The 13133-nt window shown below is 35.4% G+C and overlaps 1 protein-coding gene across 1 annotated transcript; it reads right to left on the reverse strand.

Annotated features, from left to right (window-relative positions):
• Positions 1 to 945: 945 nt before the first annotated feature.
• Positions 946 to 8992, reverse strand: LOC126336922 (NAD kinase 2, mitochondrial). The gene has a single exon (XM_050001075.1). It carries the CDS (start codon positions 3915 to 3917, stop codon positions 2781 to 2783), a length of 1137 nt encoding a protein of 378 aa, XP_049857032.1. The 5' UTR covers positions 3918 to 8992; the 3' UTR covers positions 946 to 2780.
• Positions 8993 to 13133: the final 4141 nt, after the last annotated feature.

Below are 13133 nucleotides of genomic sequence, written 5' to 3' on the forward strand. Positions count from 1 at the left end.
TCACTTGTGTGACCTATTCTAGAATATTTCCAAAGTGTGTGGGACCCATACCAAACAGAATTAACAGGGGATATTGAACAAATACAGAGATGTGCAATCTCGAATAGTCACTGTGGCAGAGTGTTACAATGATGCTGAAGAAACTGAACTGGACTCTCTTTAAGGTAGATGTAAACTATCTCGAGAAAGTCTGCTAACAAAGTTTCAAAAACAGGCTTTAAATGATGACTCTAGGAATATACCACAACCACCTTTGTATCGCTCACATGGGGATCATGAGGACAAGATCAGAATAATTACTGCATGCACAGCGGCATTCTGTCAGTCAGTCATTCTTCCCATGCTCCATATGTGAATGGAATGGGAATAAACCCTAACAACTCATAAAATGGGACATACCCTCTGCCATGCACCTTGTGGTGGTTTGCATAGTATGGATGTAGGTGTAGACCTTAGCTTGTGAAGTTTTCTTCTTCACCCCCCCCCCCCCCCCCGGCAGACTGTTCGAAAAATATAGTTTCAGAATATATTACTATCTGCTATCCAGTAATCTCTGATGATGAATAAGGTAATTAAATCCTAGGAAAGTAACTGAAAATGCAGCCCTGGAAATACTCCTCATAATGACTAACTGTATTCCTTGCATATAATAATATGAACTGTTGAGAAAATAATGCCATATTTAAAATATGAAAAACAGCACGGCATTCAGGATACAATTTTTAACCTGATTTCTTGGGTGTTATGAAATAAGACAGTGCTTTGTCCTTCTGTTTTTTTATTTCAATCGTGTTATGACAGCATTCAGATTCAAGCACTGTCTGTCTTGCTTCCAGTATACAAATATTATCAATCTATAACAGTTTTTTTAAAGTGTCAATTGGTATAAAAGAAGACATAATGAAAATACAGATTCTATCCACTCTTACACCTAATACAGAGGCATAGGCAAGTCAATAATGGTTTACTAACATAAATAGAAATACAGACTTTTTAACAGGTACTTACTTGACTATTTGGTAGTAAATGCTTATATGTTCAACAGTTTTTATGACCACAGTTCAAAAAACCACACTTCCCAGATCAAATATAAATGAATAAATCATATTAAGTTTTTTGGCAGGTGAGATCAGTGCAGTTTTACAAAATATGTCCTCATGATTAACATTGAAGATCAGTCAACCAGTTGCAAAACAAAGGTCTATTACCCACTGACCTAGGTTTCAGTATTTCTGAAAATATCTTCTTCAGAAGTAGTGGGGCTAATATAAAGCCACGGCTTGGGATAATTCTTGTTTTTGCCAATTTTATGTATGACAAGAGCCCTTGGCTTCAGCTACTCTAAATGTACCATCATGTGACGTGACAAGGAGTTTTAGAAATATCGAAACTTTGGTCAAGGGCTAAGAAACCTTTGTTTTGCAACTTGCTGGCTGATATTTTCAACCTCTTCAGATTTACACAGTTGCTGATTTGCAGCCACTTTTAAGATCATGATTACAATTCTTTGCATGAGACAACTGTATTTTTTGATATTGACATTACCATTAGCTCTTAGTGAAATGTGGAGCATTATAATTAGAGTACTATAACAAAAACCTAAGTATTTTAAGTTAAGTACACATCATTAATCATTATTTTCCAGGCTTTAGAAATATTTTAAAAATATCAAACAGTGATTTCTGCATAATAAAGTTTTGCAATAAAATCAATAAGGGAAGCTTTGTCTGGTTCATTTAGGCTGCACTGATAGACTTTTAAGACTGTATATTTACATAGGTATCATAATTTATTTTGTTATGATTGTACACCTCTTTGGAATTTTTCGGTAATGAAGTTGAGATTGTTTTTTGAGATTCTCTATTTTGATGGTAATGAAATTATTGGAAATTCATAAATTCTATAAAGGTTGTTTTTACAGAATAAAGGGAGGGGTAAAGAAAAAGATAACCGAGGAGAATAACTTTTATCTTAGCTAGTGCAATCTTCTGGTGGATCATGCATTAAGTACAGTGTTTTGGTGACACTAAACTTCCTTGGATCAAATGGCATGTCAACAGCCAGATTTCTGTCATTTGCTTTCTTGTTATTCATGCTCTTGTTGATTATAACGGCACATATGGCCTGCTCTGAATACTGTAGATTTGTCACAAGTTGCGTGAAGCAAATGTGTTATGTCAATAAAATTATCTTTATGGATGCAAACAAATTCAAAACATTCTGGAAGCATGCTGTTCCTCGCAACAACACATTAAATTTTGGCCACAGCATAACTTCTTTAAAATGTGGTCTCTGAAAAAAATAATACACTGTAGGCAGGCAAAACTGAAATATTATGAACACACTGATAGAGCAACGAAGACCTAGTTAGCTCGAATGGCCTCTATACTGGATTATACCAGCTATCTAATATTAATTTCATTCAAAATGAAATTCACAGGCTGAGCTCAATCAAGTAGTAAGTTTTCTGACTGTACGTGTTTCACAGGAAGCGTCTATGATGTCACTGCTATATTGCAATATGGTAAGAATACCTAAACAGTTGCTGCTATACAACAAGTGCACAAAATATGTCATTTACAATATGGTATGCAATCAGTCATCTGGGGCTTTATAAAAACTTAAGCTGCACTATTAATACACGGAAAAAAAAATCATCTGTGAAATATAGGCATAGGGGTTTAATATTTAGAGAACACTTACAGTAGCTTAAAATTTCCCCATTACTTCACGAAATTGGAGTTCTGTTACATACGAAAATGACTGTGCAGAGAAAACCATCATTCCCGCAACATTACCGTCTGTAGGGCATCTTCATCGAGCACCTGAAAAATTGCCACTGCTCCATCATCGAAATTGTAAACGACGTTACCGTCAAGTGCAAGGCCTCCGTCGAAACAACGGGAGCGTATTGCGAGCCACGAAACGAAGCCGCGTGGGTTTATTCGTTTACCTTCTGGCCAGGTTTTCGTGTCTATACACTCACGCACTGTATAACACATTTTTCGTTCTTCGGGATCGAACTTCAACTGTTCCGAAAAACGTGAACACAATTCTGCTCGCGTTTCCTCTGAAACTGGCTGCTTCAATAATGATAGCAATTCACTTATGGACTGTTCAGAAATACGGTTCATACTAGCGTGCCAAGCGGTGGACCCGGTGCCTGTCGCGACACAGATTCCGGTGCACTTCAGTTTCGTTCTTGATTCGCCAGCTAGCTTCAGTTCCAAGTATGACACACGAGTGGCTTGTTTTTCACCAACAAATATTTCATTAAGAGCCAATATTGGCAGTGTCCTCCTATAAACCTTAGAATCAGCTGTTACAGTTGTTCTCTTCGGCAGAGGAGTGTCACCAGGTTCTCGCAATTGCTCTTCGTTAAGTTCAAGTGGATCATCGAAAATGTTTTTCCCGAACAATGTTATTCGAATTCTATTTCTAAACATCCACCTGAAATCTCCATTAATGATCTTCTGCAAAGCTCCTTTGACGTCGGCAGAATATTTTTTTGGTAGGCATAGGTAACCGGCGGAACGACTTGGATCTGAATTGAAGCCAATAACAGGCTTATAGTTGCCTTGGATTTTACTTGCAGCTAGTATGAAAGTACCATCACCACCAACAGGCACCACAACATCTGCCCATTTAAGATTTTCTTCATTGTATCCGAATCGGTTCACCACTTTGGTCGTAATTCCGCATGCTTCGACACTTTCCACTAAACGCTTTTCAAATGTTTTATGAATTTCGTAGCGACGAAGTAAATTTCCGTACTCAGAACCTCGTTTCTTCAGTACTGCTTCCAACTCAGTCTCGGTTAAATGTGGGTAGCGATATTTTTCGTATTCATATCGTGATAGTTTCGTCACTATTAATGCACGCTTGAAATTAACTCTTGCCACTTCTAACGAGCGCATTGCAATGGACTGTGATTGGTAAATTCAACATGTCCCGAAATAGTGTTTCGATTGATAAAGAATTATCAATTAATGATGCATTGTGTGAAGATACATTTATTTATCTGAGTACTTCTATAATTAGTAAGTGTTATATTTAATTCAGTCATTAGTTTGACTAAATATTCTTGTTTTTTGGGACAAATAAATCTTTCTAGTATGTCGTGGAAAACCGGAATCTTGTACGGCTGCATTGAACTTGTGCTGTCTTACGATTGGAACAGTAGTACTCAGTGCTTATGCTTATTATATGACTTGCACAGTTTCGTAAGATTTTCTGCAGCGGCTTGTTGACGTCGGTAGCATATCTTAATGCACTTTGGTACATCCTGCGTTGTGTTTGCTTGGTTGGTTGTTATTACTGTTACGTAATGCATACCTCAGCGTAAGTCTTACGTGCTTTATGGTTCTCTTATAATTAGATGCAATAGTGACGAAGAATACAATATTTATTCCTTAAGCGGTCTTGTTTTTATGATTACGAACTTATCGTTATCGGTTCCAACGTGTCAACAGCACCGAGGGCTAAAGTAGTTATCTAAGCTTTTCGACAACTTAATCTTACCACTAAAACAAAAACGAAACAAAGAAACGAACAGGGACGAGGCGTTAAAAATATACATTCGAATACTGTTAATCGTGTTATAATGAGAGCACACTGTGGTCTCATTACAGCACTACCACTAATGCACCTGTACGTTAGTTTATATTTTCAGATGTTAATGCAATTGCTTTTGATGATGATATGCTTCTCTCCTTGATTGTTTTCGGCCCCCGGACGTCGTATGAAATATGTGTTTAAAGTTGTGGTTGAGAAAAAGTCCTGTAAGGGACTAAAGATAGAAGTAGCAAAGTAATTTGCATAGATGGCAGTAAAGCCTATTGGTAGAAACGTTGAGAATAATGTCATAGGTAAGAGGGCACAGTAGCCCGAGTGCAGGAAAGTAATATTAGTATGGGACCATGTAGCCGATAGAGAGCATTATTTTGCCATGTACAAACAGGATCAAGTACAGTAATATGAACATTTATCAAAACCAAAATGAGACATTACTTACACGTGCTAAAGTATTTTGCAGTGTTGCATGGCATAAGTAGTATAGTGCTGTGCAAAAATATTTTGAACTAGAAATGTCTGTGTATCTTTTCCGTTTTATACTTTTTAAGATTTCTACTGAAATTTTAAAAATTATGGCTTTTAATTTGTAAGCAAAAAATTATCAGTATTTTTTTACTTGGCCCAGATGTGAAACTAAATACTCACTAATATGCAAATTAATAATACCCAGGAACACAACAGTTAATTTCCTAAATAAAAAGTATGAGCACCTCACTACACCAGTCTCTCACCTGAACCAGTGTATTATCCAATCTCATCTGCCCACACCTTGAGATCCTTTCACATTCATTGTCGTGTTTCAAAATCTCTGTATTTTCTCATTGAGGAACTTTGTTTGCCAACCCAGTCTCTGGATTTATAAACCATATGCCTTTCTTCTGTAATAGTTATTGATTCTATATCTGGAGCTTAAAGGGTTCTATCGTATGCTTGTTTCGGAGCTGACAATGAGTGGCATATTTTTATTGCATTTTACCACCCATGTATGAGTGTAGTTCCCTCAACATCCTAAATGCACCAGAACAGGAGGAAATTCAAAGTGACAAACTAAAAGCACCATTAAGGCTCATGCACTTAAATATACAATATCTTAGAAATAAGCTCAATGTTTTGCAGACTTTTGTAAATGGTCATTCCCCTCATGTAGTTGTGTTAACCGAGCATGGACTGAAATCTGAGAAAATTATTTACGTTAAACTAGATGGCTATTTCCTAGGAAATAGCTACTGTAGACAGCATCATAAAGCAAAATAAATTAAACCATCTAGATCTGTATAGTAGTGAAGGCTTAACTGAAGTGACAGGCATTGAACGCCATATCAGAGGTTGTGGAAAGGGCACAGTGAAACAGAAAATTATTGGGATTTATCGTCCACCAAAATCAGAGGTAGTGTGTTTCATAGATATTTTTAGTAGAATAGTGAGACTCTGTGACCAAAATGAGGTAACAATACTTGGTGACTTGAATGTAGAGGCAACATCTTGCAATAACCATAACAGCAGGCTAATAGATACCCTTAACTCCTATAATCTTATGAATGCAGTAAATTCAGATACAAGAGTAACTCAGTCTACTTCTAGCAGAATAGACTAAATAATACTAAGTAAAGAAGTAAAATATAGTATTAGATGCTGGAATGTGGACTTCCACTACTCAGACCACAAATGTCAATTTGTAGACTATGAACACACAAGCTTCCAAGAAATGACTCAGTTCGTAGAACATAAAAGAATGCTTAAAGAGAAAAACAGTAATGCCTTTAAAAGTAAACTAACATCTGAGGAATGGCAACTAGTTCTTCAGCAAAAAGGGTCCAAATACAAATGGGCCAAATTTTATGATATTATTTTACAATATCTTAATTTTTGCTGCCCAGTGAAAGAAATTAAGAAAGTAGTAACTCACAAGCAAAATGTAAAAAACACCAGACTGACTCTTCCAGCTTACGTGATTAAACTCGCGCAAAATATTCAGGAACTAAGTGTACTACACAAGTCAAATAAATTGAAAATATTTTAGGATAAGTACAATCAATCTAAAAAACAATTTCAGGAACAGCTCTCAAATTTAACAAAACAGTCCTAGATAACGAAATAGCTCGGTCAAGAAATATAGGGAAGACTTCATGGAATAAATAAATAGATATCGCAAAGATACCCATAAGTTAGATACTCAAGTTGACAGAATCCAACATGAAGGAAACCATATTAATGATCCAGATAAAATCTGCAATGTATTTAATGAATATTTTATATCTTCAGCTGTGAATCCAGCTAATAACGCAGGTCTGACTCTGGTGGTAAAGCCTTACCCTAGGCTGGAAACTGCTTTTGAATTTAAGGAAGTGAGTTTGGAGGAAACAGGAAAAGTAATAAATAACTTAAAGAATAAGACCTCATCTGACTGGGATGGACTGAGCAGTATTATAATTAAAAAATGCAGTAAGGAATTAGTTGGAATAATTACCCATATGATCTACAGTAGTATCAGGGAGCACACATTTCCAAATATCTTGAAGAAAAGTACAGTTAAACCTCTGCATAAAAAAGGATTGAAGGAAGAGCTATCAAACTTCAGGCCCATATCACTATTACCAATTTTCGGTACAATATTTGAAATTGTTTTGTTGACACAACTTACTGATTATTCTTTGTGAAATGATTTACTAGCAGAAATACAGCATCGCTTCAGAAAGCATCACAGTACCATTAAAGCAATTACCGAATTTCTCCACAAGGTGTATGATGCCCTGGATGAAGGAATGCAGATAGCAGGACTATTCCTAGACCTATGACACATCCATTCAACTACTGATCACTTACCTAACCAATCGTAAGCAGTGTACAAAGTTGAGTTATGAAATTAATGATCAGATCAAACATTTCCAATCCAGCTGCGAAACAGTAAAACAAGGTGTACCTCAGTGCTGCATATTGGGCTCTTTCCTTTTCCTGGTCTATATTAATGATTTAGAGGTACCTCTGTACTCCCAATTAGTAAGTTATGCAGATGATGATACCTCACTTTTGTTCTTTTGCAAACAAACTAATGACTCGAAATTGGCAGTAACTGATGGCTTAAGTCAAATAACTACTTACTTCCATGACCAAGGTCTAAAAGTCAACATTAACAAATCCCAGTTATTTCCATTTAAACTTGGTGATTCATACCAAACCTCTATTGATAATATAGGTGGGATCAAAAAATTAGACACTGACAAATGTAAATTTTTGGGGATATACCTAGACGAAAATCTTAGTTGTGTATAACATATCAATTTCATATGCAATGAAATCAGCAGTTCACTGCACTTAATTAGCAAACTTTCAGAATTAGTCTCTGAACAAACATTAAAAACTGCTTATTATGGGACAATATTTGCATATATTAATTATGGAGTAGAGGTATGGGGGTGTGATGCTGACAGACACATGAACAGAATCCTAACACTGCAGAAAAGAGCAATCAGGACCATGCATCAACTAGGATACAGAGATTCATGTAGGGGAACCTTTGTACAACATAAATATCTAACAGTATATTCTCTGTATCTGTACAAATTAATAACATTCATTGTGAACCATAAAAATAATGAAACTAAGTGCTCTGATGTGCATACCCACAACACAAGACAAAAAGATTGTTTCCTAAGAAACTGAACTAAACTAAAGACAACAGATCATAGTCCTTGGATTAATGGCCAGATACGGTTTAACAAACTGCCTAGTGCTATAAGATGCCACAGAGGTGAAGTATTGTAAAGAGAATTGAAATCATTCTTAACTCTCAAATGTTTGTACTCACCGAATGATTACTGATATTAAAATGTAGCTATTCTTAAATGTAGACCTAACTCTTCTATCTATATGATGTAGTATTCTGAGGTGATTGTAATGTATATTATTTTTGTAACAACATGCTGTGAATTCAAATACCTATACTATGTAACAACTGTGTATGCAATAAAAGATAAACAAATAAAACAATAGTAATTAAAACTATTCACAATCACAACATTTTTGTGTGTACGCAGCTTCGTCTAATTTGTATTGTCCATTTTCCTGTTCCAAGTAGTGCTGTGTCTTTTTAAGAAAGAAGTATATCTTCTGCCCTAGGTTTGTTTTTTCGACAATGTTCTTTTGCAAAGAGCAGAAACATATGACTCTCAATGTGTTTTCCCTCCCATCAGCAGTCAATCTCCTCAGAGAGCATTTTCCAATTAAACTGATGAGCCAAACTCTGCAAGACAAAAGCTCCTCTCATTTGAAACAGAAGTGAGAGACCACCAACAAGAAGTCCTATCAACAGTCAATCTCCTCAGAGGGTATTTTCCAATTACAATCATTCATGAGTCATACTTTACAAGACTACAAGAGCTTCTCTTATTTGAAAAAAAAAAAAAAAAAAAAAAAAAATGAAAGTGTGAACATGAGAGACAGTTTGCAGTCTGGTGCATCTGTTGTCAGTTGGTTGAGTGCAGAGTAGCTCATAATTGTAAATAAATGAAAGGTATAAATATGACCTGTTCGAATGAAGTTGCTTTACGACAATTCACACGACAAAGACTCAGGTAATGTGTTGAAAATGAACATTGTGTTCAAAATTAGTCACCAATAAATTTGAGTGAACACAACTAAAACAGAAAATAAAAAAACTGACGTCAACACTAATCCTTCCACTGATGTCATGTTGGAATTCCATAACTATTTCTCTTCTCCCACTGCCAACAGAGATTTTCATCAACAAAGCTTGATTGAAACTCATCTTTTCTTAGTAATGACGGTCATTCAAGTGTAAAAATATTAGCAAGAAATTTTGCTGTTAAACTCTGAGATCTTTTCATTTGCATGATCCTAGTTGCTTTTATACATCATCATATATTTTTCTTCATTTACCATTGATACACCTGATTTCACTTTTTTTTTAAACATACCAGTAGACACATGTATAAAATACCTATTCTTTTTACTAAATTCTTGTCCCACTGAAGGAACCTTCAGGGAGGTAGCCCCCTTGGAGGGCATTCAGTTTGTCTTTTCTCAATTACAATGTCTGGCATTTTTGTGAAACAAAGAGAATTTACATCAAATCGGGTGATGGCATGTATTCTCTGTGTTAGCTGTGGTTTATTTTTACTTGGCCCAGTAAATAACTTTTAGTGCTTTGTTTGTACATATGATAAAGAAAAAGCCAGGGATAACATAATTAACTGTCGATTATAGTAGTTATTAAGTCAGACTACATAGTCTACACAATCAGAATACATAATAATATAAAGTGATACACTAAACTGTTTGTATATGTGATATAGGACAAGTCAGGGATAACACAATGAATTTACAATTATAGTAGCTTTTAAATGGGACTACTTGAGCAACACAATTACATAAATAGTAATATAAAGTGACATACTGGTAATTATGTAATTAACAGTATTTGGTAAGTCAGGTTTACTTAGTATGACAATACAAAAATTCAGAGATGGAGTAGGATTGGAGATCAAGCAAAAAATGTGTAATCTCAACTTTAAATGTTCTTAATGTCAATACGTGTTTTACAAGTGAAGGCATATGGTCACATAACATAACTCCAGTATGGTAGGCCCCTCTTTTGCATAAGTTTGTACCTGCTGTATTTACGTATAGGTTAAGCTTCTGCGTACTTGCCTACTTGTCTGGACTGAATTATCAGCAAGCCACAGATAAGTATATCAGTATATTACATGCAGATTCATTATACTTATCAACAAGAAACAACATTAATTGTTCCTTTTTTTGGGGGGGGGGGGGGGGGGCTGCTTCAGTCAGTAACAATGTTATTTTATTCGTTGTGCATGTATTAATCACATGAAGTTTGCTGTAGAAATCAGCACTTGTTAGGACTGTTATAAATATGGCTCAAGTATCAGAGTGCATCATTCAGTTTGTTAGAAATGTTAAAAATTCTTGTATTTGTGTAACTGACTGTAGTAACAAAGTAAATCCCTTTGCACTTGATAAGGATTCTGAGCACCTTAAAAAGTCTACAAATGTTTCAGCAAAGAATGTGGATGTAGAAAATGCAAGTTAGCATTAAAAACAAAATTTGTGAGTGTTAAGATGGAATAACCATGAAAGTGACGAGTCCAACAACAGTAGGTAACTTACTTGCACACCCACCAGCTCAAATAAGTAACCAATTTTTTGAGATGGCCTGCCTCTCAGAGTTACTGAAGTATACAGAAATTAAACAGTTTTTGAAGGAGGTATCAAGAAGAGACATGTCAATTTTTCCATTCATGACAAAAATATTGGAAATATTTCCTGTTGCCCAAATCCAAAACTGTATTTATCAAATATGTCTTTATTCTAAACAATGTTTAGTTTTTAGTAAGGAAAACACCATGGACAATTTTGTTGATAAAAGAAACATAAAAAGCAAATAGGCTTCAGGAGGAGGCACAAAGACAGTTGATTCCATAAACCATGCTGTGCATATGTACAAACTTGACAGATATGACACTAGGAATAATGCTCTACAGTGGCTTAAATCCTCCATATGGAACAGAAAACAAAATCTAATTATCACGTAAATGGAATAAATTATTACTCTAACTGGAAAACAAAATCTCTGTGACCCACGAGGCCTCACGCTAGGACCAGAACTATTTCTGTTGTATCTGGATGATTTACCAATAAATATCAGATCTCCTCTTGTGTATATTGCAGATGATGCTCCTGTGTTAGTGACAAATCAGGATAAAGAAAAAAAACTTCAGAAAGTTATCAGTGTTCTGAACAGCTTAGAAACTTTACAAGTATGTTGGCTGAGTGTGTTCTGAACGTATGTAACACTCACATAATGCAGTCCACAAATGTTAACAAGCATTTCTTTTCTTTTACAGGAGCACTCCTCTTGTTGTTGCCAGTCTGCATTTTATAGTCTCAATGTTTCAACTCCATTAGTTATTTTGCTGCTCAAATAGCAAAACTTGTATATTACTATTTTTAGTGCCTCATTTCTAATCTAATTCTCACAGTGTCACAAGATTTAAATACATTATACTCCATTATCCTTGTTTTATTTTTGTTGATGCACATCTTATAATCTCCTTTCAACACACTACCAGTTCCTTTCAACTGATCATCCAGGACCTTTGCCATCTCACAGAATTATGGTGTCATTGGCAAGCCTGAAAACTTTCGTTACTTTTCCCTGAACATTAGGTCCCTCTCTAAATTGTAACATGGGATATGGGCTACAACATTGTCTCACTCGCTTCTCTATTTCTGCTTCCTTTTCAATCCCTTTGACTCTTATAGCGTAGTGTAGATGAATTAGAAAATCTGTTGCATATTGTATTTTATCCCTACTACCTTACAATTGCAAATAGTGTATTCCTGTCAAAATTGTCAAAAGTTTTCTCTAAATTTACAAATGCTATAAAAATAGATTTGCCTTTGTTTAGTCTGTCATCTAAGACAACTTGTAGAGTCATGGTTGCCTCACATGCCTCTCTGGAACCCAAATTGATTGGTTTCCACCAGTTTTCCCTTTCTTCTACAGATAATTTATATCAGTATTTTGCTACCGTGATGTATTAAACTAATGGTTCAGTAATATTTACATTTGTCAGCTTATGTTCTTTGTAACTGGAACTATTACATTACTCTTGAAGCCTACCGGTATTTGCCACTATCATAAATCTTGAATATCAGGTAGAACACTTGGCCATGAAATGTTCTCTTAAAGATCTCCATCATTTTGAGAGAATTTAGTTTACTTTTGCCTGCTTCATTTGCTACATTTTTATATTTTCTCCTTTCATTAATTAAATTCAATGTCTCATATGTATTTCAAGGATTTCTGCTGGATCTTTCTCTTTGCCTATTAGATCTATGCTGGCTTCACTATTTCATCTCTCAAATCTGACCCATTTCCTTAATTTCATTCCTTTCTGTGATTTCATCACTTTTAATCTGCATGGTCAGAATCCATGTCAGCCCCCTTAATGTATTACAGTTCGAAATCTATTTTTTAAATCTTTGTCTGACCATCTTACAATCCATATGAAACCTTTGAGAACCTTCAGGTTTCTTCCATATATAGAACAATTTTTCACGATTCTCAAACTAATTTTTACTCCACCAGGTGGGTTCTTTCATTCTTTTCCTCCAGTTGCCCTATTTTTTCTTCTCTTCCTTTTCCTCTTATGAAGTTCCTGACATCTGCCACAATTAAATTTTTGTCTTCCTTAATGTTTTGAATTGCAAAAGTGTGATAAAGAGACAAGACTACAAACCATTCTTGGCCGAGCCGCAATGGTCAAACTCACTAAGATATGGCAGAATCGGGCAATATCCAAGACAACGAAGATGCACTTGGTAGAAGCATTGGTGTTTCCTGTATTCTTATTCTGATGTGAGACCTGGACTGTGAAAGGTAGTGATAAGAGCCGCTTTGATGCCTTCAGGATATGGTGTTGGTGGAGGATGCTACGTGTACTGTGGCCACAAAAAAGAACAAATGTTTCAAAAACAGTACAACTTAAATTCACAAGGTTATCTTCTCATGTCAG

The sequence above is a fragment of the Schistocerca gregaria genome, chromosome 2 (assembly GCF_023897955.1).
Source record: "Schistocerca gregaria isolate iqSchGreg1 chromosome 2, iqSchGreg1.2, whole genome shotgun sequence".
Lineage (NCBI taxonomy): Eukaryota > Metazoa > Arthropoda > Insecta > Orthoptera > Acrididae > Schistocerca > Schistocerca gregaria.

What these genes read in the sequence shown, in the direction of transcription:
- LOC126336922 (XM_050001075.1), bottom strand. Translation starts at nt 3,917, where the DNA reads ATGCGCTCGTTAGAAGTGGCAAGAGTTAATTTCAAGCGTGCATTAATA.